The 12036-nt window shown below is 33.3% G+C and overlaps 2 protein-coding genes across 2 annotated transcripts; both read right to left on the bottom strand.

Annotated features, from left to right (window-relative positions):
• Positions 1-718: 718 nt before the first annotated feature.
• Positions 719-3303, bottom strand: LOC107646839 (glutathione S-transferase L3). The gene is made up of 9 exons (XM_088490182.1): positions 3169-3303; positions 2937-3069; positions 2405-2491; positions 2079-2177; positions 1888-1990; positions 1713-1789; positions 1286-1393; positions 1049-1132; positions 719-910 (listed from the first exon to the last, which is right to left on the bottom strand). The coding sequence occupies exons 1-9, from the start codon at positions 3180-3182 to the stop codon at positions 902-904; spliced, it is 714 nt and encodes a 237-aa protein (XP_088346308.1). The 5' UTR covers positions 3183-3303; the 3' UTR covers positions 719-901.
• A 1902-nt stretch (positions 3304-5205) lies between these two features.
• Positions 5206-11375, bottom strand: LOC107648687 (thylakoid membrane protein TERC, chloroplastic). Its single transcript, XM_016352496.3, has 12 exons — positions 10828-11375; positions 10649-10725; positions 9601-9688; positions 9366-9446; positions 9203-9259; positions 9019-9100; positions 8244-8293; positions 6481-6537; positions 6306-6384; positions 5918-5976; positions 5719-5776; positions 5206-5633 (listed from the first exon to the last, which is right to left on the bottom strand). Exons 1-12 carry the CDS (start codon positions 11146-11148, stop codon positions 5530-5532), a joined length of 1113 nt encoding a protein of 370 aa, XP_016207982.1. The 5' UTR covers positions 11149-11375; the 3' UTR covers positions 5206-5529.
• Positions 11376-12036: the final 661 nt, after the last annotated feature.

Raw genomic sequence — 12036 nt, 5'->3', positions numbered from 1 at the left:
GATCACTATCTTACATAAATAACACTTATCCTATTTATCATGTCTCAAGCTTATAGAGATTTTTGGAGTAGCTTTCACTGCAAGAAACAAATGCTGCAGAATTTGTATGAAGAATAAAAAGCTAGAACAAAAAATTGTAAAAAGAACTAGTATTACATTCAGTCAGAAAAAAAGAGATAATAACCAATTTGAATTGGTCGAATAACCAACTTATTCATTCGCTTAAGTAAGTGTGAGATTTGAATCGTACCGTGTGTATGCAACAATTTATTAATCAGTACTAAATCGTTAAATATAATTTAAATTTGAATGAATTAATTTTTGACATACTAAATTGAAAAATACCATGAAAACTAAAACAAATAAATAAATAACTACTACAGTGTCTATGATCCCTCCCACTTCGTCAATCATTTTTCATTTTCCCCTCTCATTTAATCATTTCCATCATTCCCACCAACAATATTACTTGGGTAGAAAAAGAAAGAGATTAATTATCAAAATATTTCTGACAAATACAAGCTCAATCTTATCTTATAAAAATACGGTAATAGTTAAAACAAAAAACTCGCCCCAAAAATTTCTGATAAAAGAAGCTCCTTGTTGGAACACTCGTTCTTGAATTGCTGATTATCAATATCAATATATAATTAATAATGCACTTTTGTTTTTTATAATATGAATATGAAACTAGAAACCATGCATGAAACATTTAAACTGAGGAGAAACATTAAATTCTTATATAGCATATGATTCGATATATTGTTTAGTGTTTACACTTATACAATACATTAAACACTGTTACAGAAACATTATTATACATTCAGATAGTGCACAAACATTATTACTCATATTGCATGCCCCTCAGAGTTCTCAAACACCTGTTGCCATCTCATGTTTTCTACTGACCCTGCATTACAGCAATATTTACAGTTAACTTAGAAAAAACAAGGAAACCAAACCATCAAAAAAAGAAATTTGATTATATATAAACATATCCATGTATAACTATTTTTTAGTTTATATTATATATATACATATACAGTACCAAGAAACGCTTCTTGACAAAGTCAACGAACTCTTGTGGATTTTCAGGTTTTGTCTGCTTATATGCGTTATTCTTGTTTACCTCCTGCAAAAAGAAAAAGAAGAGGAAAAAAAAGTTTGACCTGTTAGCTAAAAAAAAAAAAAAAAAAAAAAAAAAAAAAAAAATAATAATAATAATAATAATAATAATAATAATAATAATAATTTCTAACCGGATTAAAATGGCAGTTGGATTTACCTCAATCCATGTAGCTAGTTTAGGCCTTCCAGCAGTGATGTCATGCTTGTAAATCTCTGATGACACAAGTTGGAACCTCTCAACAAATGTGATATAGGCAATGTCCACCTGATGATTCATTATTAACATCATTCATCAAATATTTCAAAGCTTATCAAATTAATTTGTACATAAAAAAATTTGGTGAAGTATAGAATTAGATAAAGAGTGAAGAGTTTTACTAAATTTATAAAAAATGTGTACATAATTCATAGTACATAATAAAATTTTTTATGCCTTTTTTTTTACTAAAAAAAAACTTTACTTTTCACTAAGACTTCACTCTTTAGTGTAGCATTACCCAAAAATAATGCTGCTAGATAAAAAGGAACAATAATAGTAGTATTTGATTTGATTTGATTTTTTTTTCAAGTTTGATTCAATTTACCAAGCTAAATTCACCAAGGAAAAATGGGCCATCTTCATATTTACCAAGAGCATTCTCCAGGTAGTCATATGTAGCACCTAATTCAAATGAAAAATAATATAAAAATGTGTATCATAATGTTTGTCATCATTTTCTTATTCTAGTAATTCAGAAACACATATTGTTCTTATATTACTTGTTTGCGTTACAGGGTCGCCTTTGAATGATCCAAACATCTCTTTGGTAAAAATATCGACATACTTAATTAGCTGGTCACCAAATTCCTTCTTGGTAGGATCCTGAAATAATATATAATGTCTTATATTATTAGTATATTTTCTAACTTAAGAAAAAAGGTCATAGAATAGAAGGGATTTGATTTCTTACATTAGGATATAGAGATGGTCCTTCGAAATTGACATCTATGTATTTGATCAAGTCAATACTCTCTACCAAAATCTTGCCGTCATGTTCAAGAGATGGCACCTATACAATATAATTAGGAGCATCAATCAGATTAATCAGATAGTTTGGTCAATTTTACGTTATTGTTAGAATATATTTTTATGTAAAGTAGATCTTAATGTTGATACGTGCTATGTTAAGTAATTAAGTCAAACATGTCAAATGATGTTTCGGTTTTTAGTTTTCATATTTACAGAGAGACGTTTTAATATGAGTAGTTATCATATTGTAAATTGTTTCCCACGTACCTTGCCTTCTGGGTGGACCTTCTCTTTATACCAAGCAGGCTTGTTCTGAAGGTCAATAGGAACTAATTTGATCTTTTCTTGTAATCCCTAACCAAGTTTAAATGAGAAAGAGTAAAATAAATACTCAAATTTCAAATTACTATTAAAAATAAACATAACAAAATTACTTTTAGATTTTTTTTTGTTTTTTACAATATTCTTTGACTCTACAAATCAAAGACTAATCTGTTACATATTTAAATTTTGTTTAAGGATCTACTACTGAACAATAAATTACAAGTGAAATTTTAATCTTTTGGTACTTATTTAAAAAAATAAGTGAACTGACTACGTGCTCTCAACTCAAGTTGACTTAAATTACTTTTAGAATTTAATTTTAGTGCCATACAAATATATTTAATTAGGTATTGCCTGCTTCAGAAATGAACCAAATTTTCTTTTAAAATATTTTACGCTATCAAGGAATACATCAAAATGATAGTGATAAAAAGAGGTTAGCATGAAGAAATCATTAACAGAAAGCAAAGTAAACCTTGTAGTTCCTAGTGATCCATACACGCTGCGCAAAAGGGCATGAATAACTGATGTACAACCTGGTAGTTCCATCAAAGATAGGTGGTGGGTCTGAGGTTGCAGACAGAGTGGGAGGTCGAATTTCTTGCACACTTGTACAGAAAAAAGAACAATTCAATCTATCAGGATGAACAGGCACAGAAGTAACAAATTAAAGAGTACATGAAAAGGATTAAAGAGAATGAACATACGCTATTGTTGCCATTGGATCTACTGATTTTATGAAATGGTTATGATGATGGAGTGGGTGGAACGGAATAGGTTCTTATATCACTTTTTTAGAGTCGTCTTGTATGCGCCAGCAATGACGACGACTTGTTAAAAATATTAATTAATGGCTTAATGCTATTATTATTATTATTATTATTATTATTATTATTAGGAAAAGTTATACTTTAACCTGCTGCCAGAAAAAGAAATAAATATCTAACACCTGTGATATAGAGTCCAAATCGCAATTCATAAAAATATAAGCTTAGTTTTACAATGATTTTTGAATACGGATTTAATTTGTACAGAACGAAAAAAATTATATACAAACACTTGAAGATGATTATACTTTTTATTCCACTTATACATAAAATAAGTATTATCTGTTATGACAGCTAGTCAGTCAGCCATATACATTGGCAGGGCTGCTTTGTTTCCACTTTCATAGGCATTTGGCACCCGAGGAAATGTTATGCTTTTAAATATACTCTTTGTTTTTAAGTAATTAATCAATTAACTAACTTAGCTTAGTCAAATAATTAGCTAAGTCATCTACTTAAACAAGTGTAAGAGGATTCAATCACAGTTATGTAAGCAACAATTCATAAACTAGTCATTAAATAAGAGCTCATATTATATTGGATTAATCTTTAATTTGTCAGACAAAAAGATACTGAAAAACTAAAAAAGAAAAAGAAAAATTAGTTAACGCCTAACGAGTTCCTGGTCTTTTTCTTTTAGATAACACTTATTTTTCAGAAATTCCCATATAGCAGGGCTTGCCATCTTTTGAATATAATATGTCAAAAAATGCTATGCTAAACTTCTCGAAGGATTATCTTAATTGGTGCAAATGTTGACAAGTTCGGAGTGATTAGAAAAAAATATTAGTGATTAAAATATATTAAGTGTTGATTCCATATCATGCCACCTAATTCTAGCTGCAATTTACTGAGATTTTTTTTTCCCCCCTTCTTGGCCGCCTAGGAAGTAATTCTCCTTTGCAAATTCAGATTGTAATTGTCATAGTTTTTTGTTTTTTATTTTTTATCTTTATTTCTCATAGGAAATAAGATGAAAAGCTAACGATTGGTAAAATCCAGAATTTATTGAGTCAACCTCCAAGTTTTGGGAGGATAAGGGTTTCTTTTTGTTTTTCTCGAGATATATATGTTATGTTGAACTGATATTTCGTAAAAATCTCCAAAGAGATACCGGTGTCATTTCACACTGTACAAGAGTATAGTCAAATCTAACATCATATGATAAAAATGAATTTAGACAACTAGACTGGACTTTATTCAGACAGTGTAGCTTGTGAATTTTGACTTTACATTTTCTACATTTGGATACGTACAGGAAATACAGTTGCTTGACACTATCAATGAAAATTAGTTTGTTACCAAATTGAAGAGAATGGCGCTTTTACTCCACCATTTTCCTACATTGATCACTACTACTCTCCGTTACATTGATAGCTGAATACAACCCCCCGGCCCAAAAAAAAAACAATTACCACAAGATATACAAATTTCAAAATTAATACCATAATTAAGCAAATGTTTCTTTCGCATATCTGTTTCCAGTTTCCAATCAACAACGGGTAAATTTATAGGACATACACGAACACATACTTCACAAAGCAATACATTTATCAAATTCAAAATGGATTCGACCGCGAAATCGTTCTGATGTAATTAATTTTTCATAAAGATATTGAATAGTTACAAGTAAATGATTTGCGTGGGATAAGATAATTATGAAACTTTGACCAATGTATCTTGCAGCTTGGATTGTTTGTTGACCATAATTCATGAACCCAATTACCATAAAGAACATATCGTGAATATCTATGAAATAGTTTTTTTGTTTCTTTCTCTTGTTTGCCACAAGTTACAAATCTAGAGGATCCATATTTTACCGTGAAAATAGTTGAAACGAAGTTGTTAATAATAGATTGCTGAGAGAAATAGGTAAAAGAAATTTCCACCCAAGATTTCAAAAAAACAAAAAGAAAAGAAAAAAAAGAAAGATTTCATTTAATTTGAAAGGTTAGTGGAGGTTTATTTCCCCATCTTTTATATATAAACATTAAACAATATACAACTATAAATCATGGAGCATGAAACCATTAAAAATGATTCACATGGACACATGATTTTGGAATGGAAAAGCTCTATCCTTCGTCTCAGTTCAGAAATCAAAACCAGATTCCAGCCAAAGACAATGGTGAAAAACAGGAGGCATTTCCCACTATTTCAATGTTATGCTCTAGCTTTTGGACATTTGCTTAAGCCATAGAACAGGATAATTGTGTATAGCTCAACCCACCTGTGTTGAATTCACTTTGTAAGTTTGTCGGATTTCTTTGCCAGACTCGATATCACCCCGATGGTAAGACTTGAGGCTACAAAACCAAGAGATGCCTCTGTTGAGACATGGATACCTGCAAGGAGTAAAACATGTAAAATATAAGAACAGTGGATAATGATTAAATTGACAATTAATTCATCAAGGATCAGGGCACCAACCAAAGTAGTCCAAGATCATCTTACACCCGATGAATCCCAAAACGACAGCAATGGAAGACTGAGAAGACCAAAATCGGATGTCAATGAAAAGGACGGATAACAATAACGTTGTACACAGTTAAATCAAATGATATGCAATATAAACGGCAGAAAGTTATGCAGAAACCATGGTACCTGAAGAGAGCAAGTCAACATTTACCTGTAAGTACTCGAGCTCGGACATACCCTCAGAAATTATCGTGTAAAGCGACCTTAAGCCTAAATTGAGAAATGTTTCTTATTTAGTTATTGCTAAACTTGTAAAGAAGAGCAAAAGATTTAACTGAAACAAATACAAGAATATAACAAGTGAGTTCATTTATGAAACAATATGTAATCCCACTTCTTAGGAACAGATGCAAGCATACAAATGAACTCAATGTAATCCACAAACAAACAGAAACAAGCAGCCTTTCTAAAACCAGGTATATAATGCATTATAGTCCTTGAAGGGAAAGAGATCCCAGTTCCAAAATATATAAGAAATCAAATTTCGATATTTATTAGTACATCACAATTCACAAGAAAACACAAGCAAGAAAACTAACCCAAAATTGCAAAAAGATTAGATGTAAAAATTATGAAAGGATCCCGTGTTACACCAAAAACTGCAGGTATTGAGTCAACCTTCAAAAAGAAAATAAACAAGAAAAAGTCAGTCAACATTCTCTTGCCAAAGTAACCGGAAAGTCCACAGAAATCAGAGAGATGCAAAAAACCTACTGCAAATGCAATGTCACTGAGCTCAATAACTGCTATGGTAAGAAGCAAAGGTGTGGCCTGCCCAAAATGTTTGACCCTGTTAGAAATCAAGTTGAGAATAATTTAGTACAAAAAGTCTGTTTAATTTTGTCCTGAAAGCAACAAATGCTAATTCCAAAAAGGTTTGAATGCATTTGTGCTGTCAACTCAGAAAGGTAAGCTTCAAAGTAGTCATTGAAGTTACATTCGAGCCTTGTAGTGGTCCTTCAAATTAATAATTACTTATATTTATCCCTAAAGTTGCACTCCGAGACCCAGAGTCGTCCTTCAAGCAATTTCCGTCAACAAGTGTTATCGAAAAGCTGATGTGGACTCGTTTCTGACACGTTGGCAAGATAACAGGTAGCTGATGTGGAGGACGAAACTTTTCTTTGGCAATTTAGTCCCTGGACCAATTTTAAAAACCTTAATCCCCAAATTTGCTTCAGACCTTCTCTTCTTAGCTGTTCTTCACTAGGAGAAAGAATGATGACGATGATGCAGCCTTCCTCTATCAATGGCATCCAGCCTGATGGGATGATGCCTAGGTAACTAACCAGGTTTCAATTTCAATTTCAATTCCAATTCCACTTTTCGATTCATCAATTCTTCAATCTGATTTCTGTAACTGCCAGTGACACTTCCTTTGGAGTAGCGCACGATGCATTCAACACTTTCTTCAGCGAGACAAGATCCGGCAAGCACATTCCTCATGCTGTCTTCATCGATCTGGAGCCAACCATCATCGACGGGGTCAGAGCCGGCCCTACCGCCAGCTCTTCCACCCAGAGCAGCTTATCTCCGGCAAGGAGGACACCACAAACAACTTCGCCACGGGACACTACACCGTCAGCAAGGAGACCATCAGCAAGGAGATCGTCAACCTCTGCCTTGATCACGTTCGCAAGCTCGCAAACAACTGCACCAGCCTCCAGGCCTTCCTCGTTTTCAACACCGGTAGCGGTATTGGCTCCGACCTCGGTTCCCTCCTCCTTGAGCGCCTCTCCGTCGATTATGGCAAGAAGTCCAAGCTCGGCTTCACCATCTACCCTTCCCGTCAGGTATAACTTGAAGATTTATTGTTCAAGAATTTACCTCAAGTGTTCTATTCCCTAATCGCTACTTTGGGGTTTGCTTTGCCTGAAATTAACAATGTTGTTCCCCCCTTTCTAATTTCTGATTTCAGGTTTGGACAGCTGTTGTAGAGCCATACAATAGTGTTCTTTCCAGTCATTCTGTCCTCGAGCACACTGATGTTGCTGTGCTCTTTGGACAATGAAGCCATCTATGATATTTGCGGGAGGGCCCTTGATATCTCAGAGCAACGCCATTAAAGAGTAACAAGGAGAAGAAAAGGTATCTGATTTTGTTTTGGGAGGAAGAGAAAATGTTGAATTAGGGAAGGGTTAATGTACTTACACAAATGAAACGACATCCTCCAGCACAATTTAGGCGCCAAACCAAATACAACGTCGTTTAGGCTTGCCAGCGTGTCGGAAACCTGTCTACATCAGCTTTCCGATGGCGTTTCATTGACGGAAATTGCCTTAAGGACAACTCTTGAGTCCCGGAGTGCAGCTTCAAGGATGAATATAGGTAACTATTAACTTGAGGGACTACTATGAGGCTCGAGTATAATTTTAGGAACCACTTTGAGGCTTAACTTGTCAAAAGATGACAAATGATTTAGCAGATGCAATCAGGAATTAATTCAAATTTGAAACTAAAGTTAATCAATAACTTACTTTCCACATCCCATCCTGATTTGTTATGAACTTATTTCCATCATAATATGCTGCAATAATTTTATACAAGACATAACAGATATAATTACTAAGTACAAGTTAAAGAAACTCAATGCAAAAGATTACATGCCAGGTGAAATCTGTATAAGCCGACAATATATTTTGTCCATTAACATTCATACATAACCTACTTGGCTGTAATTCCTGTTTATACAATCAACCAATCAGAAAAAGAACATTGGATTCACCAAATAAACCACTTCAGTGCTGCCTATATTGGAGAACAGTATAAAATACCTAACAACTTAATCTAAGTGACGTAAAGGGTACAATATGGCTATACCCAAAGCACATCATACAACATTTATGTGGTTGTAGGATATAGAGTTTGCAGTAGAAGTTCAGGAAAATGTATCACAATTATTGTTTGCATATGCCAGAGAAATTAGTTCCTACATGGACTGACAGACAACTCTTTTTCTTTTTCTTTTTTTTTTTTTTCGGTTTTTTTGTTTTTGTTTTTTCTTTGGGAGGGGAGGTGGGTGGTAATTTCAGGTTCCTAAAAATCTTTGCCATAAACTTTGGTTCAGCTATTTATACTCGAATATGAATCCTTTAAGCATAATTTAGATTTCAACTGATTGAGCCCAGGCATTCAATTATATTCTTCCGTGACCTTCTTCCGCATAGTATGAACCAAAAGCGACTACAAAATACCCAAGCAATCAGCAAGAAAATCACCAAGAAAGTAAGAATCAAGGTTATATAACATTACTTGTTACAGGGATAAATTTCTGGCATGTCTTCACCACAAAGTTATTTGATAAGTCAGACTCATCTTCTTCACTTGCAAATAGCTATTCATAGAATAAGAAACATGTTGTCATTAAAGCCACAAAATTGCGCATTCTGCACCAAGAGCCATAAACTTTCAATAAAACGTTAACATGAATCTTCACCTTAAACGATGAATAAATCAATATTGCTGCCAAAAGAAGGTTAACTGCCTCAAACCTCTAAAACAACACAACAATAGAAGACAATAAAGGCGTAAGTCTTATAATGATACAAAAAATTACATGCATAAAATATACAAAGAAATCTATGCATCATGAAACAAACCTGAAGGGTGGCAGTTCCAAGAACTATTAATGTTAGACGAAAGAAAACAGCACCAGCAATACCATATGAAAGTACACGGCTCTGTAAGTTCAATAAGGAATCACAAATGAAAAACCATGGTCCAGTTTTCTAAACTCAGCCTCATCCAATTGTCAAAACCATGTTTACAAAATTTTAGCACCAAAAGCTACAATTTAAGCATGATTTAACCATGGCCAGTAGGTTTTCACATCACCTGATACATAACTGGCACTTTAAAGTATTTGAATATCAAAACAAAGACAAAGAGATTATCAACAGAAAGACTCTGCTCCAACATGTATCTGGAAAAAAGTGCACAAGAAGGCAGAGATCATCATCACAGTCAGCACAGTGAAAGCGAGGCAGAAAGCTTTAAACAGTTACATTCTTTTTCTTAATGTGATGTTAAATGCAAAAAAAAATATATGCTGACATTCCAAACACCAAATTATTTGAATTTAGGCATTGGAACCATGCTATAAGCATAGTTACATGAATTCACCAATTAGATAGCATACTACGTACCAATTTGCACATAACACGTACCAATTCATCTGTGTATCGAAATTTGAATGTCATGTATATTTTTCACATAAAATATTTTACATATGGCATACTGCATATGGAGCGTATTGTGTTCCATGTAACTATGGCTGTAACACTATAATTTAAAGTATAAGTTAAGGTGTTAAGTTAAAAGCTGCAAATGACATCAACAACTATTGAATCATTGCATCCCGTGATGAAACTGCAAACTAAACATATTGCTTAAATATTACTCTACAGTATATAAATACGTGAGTTGGACTTATTTGAAGATTCCTGCATGGTATTAAACTGGAATGCTAAGAATTAGAATTCAATCAAAGAGTTGAATTTTTTTTCATTGTTTTGAAACCACTAAAAATGAATGATTTAAATTTCTTTGAGAATTCCAATTCTTATCTTTCCTACATTCCAGATCAATTCTCACACTCCTAAAACTTAATAGATCAAATATCAAAAATATCTATTTATAATTAATAAAATAACTTTGTCAAAAATAAAATCGTAAAAGAAGAAAATTTTGTTTATATACAAATTATCCTAAACTAAAAAATTTAATTCTATCTTATTAATATATTAAAATCATTCTAAATTATGGAATTGAGTTTTATATAAAAATAAATTGTTTTCTTAAAAAAATAGAATTCTTTTATCGTATTAAATGGTTTTCAAACAAGCTCTGAAAGAAACCCTTGAAATTGGATTCGAATGCTTACCCAGCGAAAAACTCAGAAGCTTTGCCAATACCGTCCTTAAAACCCAAACCAATACCAAACGCCACAGCCGTGCAAACCTACATAAGAAAAAAGAATCAAAATAGGAAACGATAACGAAACGCAAAGAAAATGGAAGATGATAAAATGATAGAATAACGAGTGCAGGGAATCGCACACACCCAAAAGGCAACGGTTCTAACAGAGGAAGCGTAATCTTGGTGGTGCAGTTGTGGAGGCGTATCTAAGTTGGTGACGTCATGACGCGGTTGCGGAGTGGTGCTCTTACGTCCTGCTTCCGGAGGGCCAGGCGGTTTGGAGCAAGAAATCGCAAATTGGTGGCGGCGGTTGTACGAAGCGACGAGAGAGAGAGAGGGAAAGCACTTGGAAGGTGGAGCAGGTGGCAGTGAAGCCTTCACCCTAAACCTTAACGTTAACGTTGTGTCGCCGTTAGCATAGTGGTAATAGTTAACGGGATTCTGAATAACAGAAGCCGTTCCCATGTTTAGTTCTGAACTGGAATTGGGAGTGAGTGATGGAAATGAAACGAAGGAGGTGTGGTTAACACTTGACACTTAAACAGTTAACACACTTCAGAGTTCACAAATCACATTCACCAGCGTCTTCTCTCTTTGCCTACCACGCATTCCCTCTCCTAGTAGCCAGTAGGCCCCTCTTATGATTCGTATTCATGGTTAAGTTTGAGTATGGGCAAGGAAATATCCAAAGTGGGATACTTTAATTAAAATTTCTTTGAATTTAAGTTCAGAAATAACAAAACACATTCTCTCTAATGTGGCTAATGTTTTTAGAAATGAAAGAAAAAATTGTGTGTAATTCAATATCATAGTTAATTAGTGTGTTTTATATGAATTTATTTTTTTTAATTTTATATAATAAATCAGATTTCATAGTTTATAAATTAGAGGGTTTAATTTGTGGTGAAATAAAAAACTTTTTATGTTGAAATACAAATTAAAGAGTTCAATTAGCATGTTTAAAAGATTTTTCAATACTAAAATACAAATATAAGGATCAGAAATAAAAGATCAAATTTATCCCTCAAATTTGCATGTTAAAAAAAAAATTTAAAACCACAAATCTAACTTTTACATGGTTAGAAAACACCACTGGTACAACAACATTAAAATTAAAAAGTGCTCTAATATAGCTACAAATTCTATAGTTCTAAAAATCAAATCGGACTGGCCAGTTTAACTGGAAACCGGTCACTTAGTCGATCCGAATAAATTTATAAACGGTCAGACAAAAAATCGATTAAAAAATCGGTCGAATCGGTGGTTAATTGATGAACCGACAGAATCGTCTGGTTTTTTAGAGATTTCCAGTTCGACAATAACCCTCCAGCGGCGTCGTTTTGTCCTCTACGA

This window comes from Arachis ipaensis, chromosome B6 (assembly GCF_059453495.1).
Source record: "Arachis ipaensis isolate K30076 ecotype BB chromosome B6, ASM5945349v1, whole genome shotgun sequence".
In the NCBI taxonomy this organism is placed as follows: Eukaryota; Viridiplantae; Streptophyta; class Magnoliopsida; order Fabales; family Fabaceae; genus Arachis; species Arachis ipaensis.
Note: the sequence above shows the minus strand (reverse complement) of the source record. Positions and strands in the feature narration are given on the sequence as shown.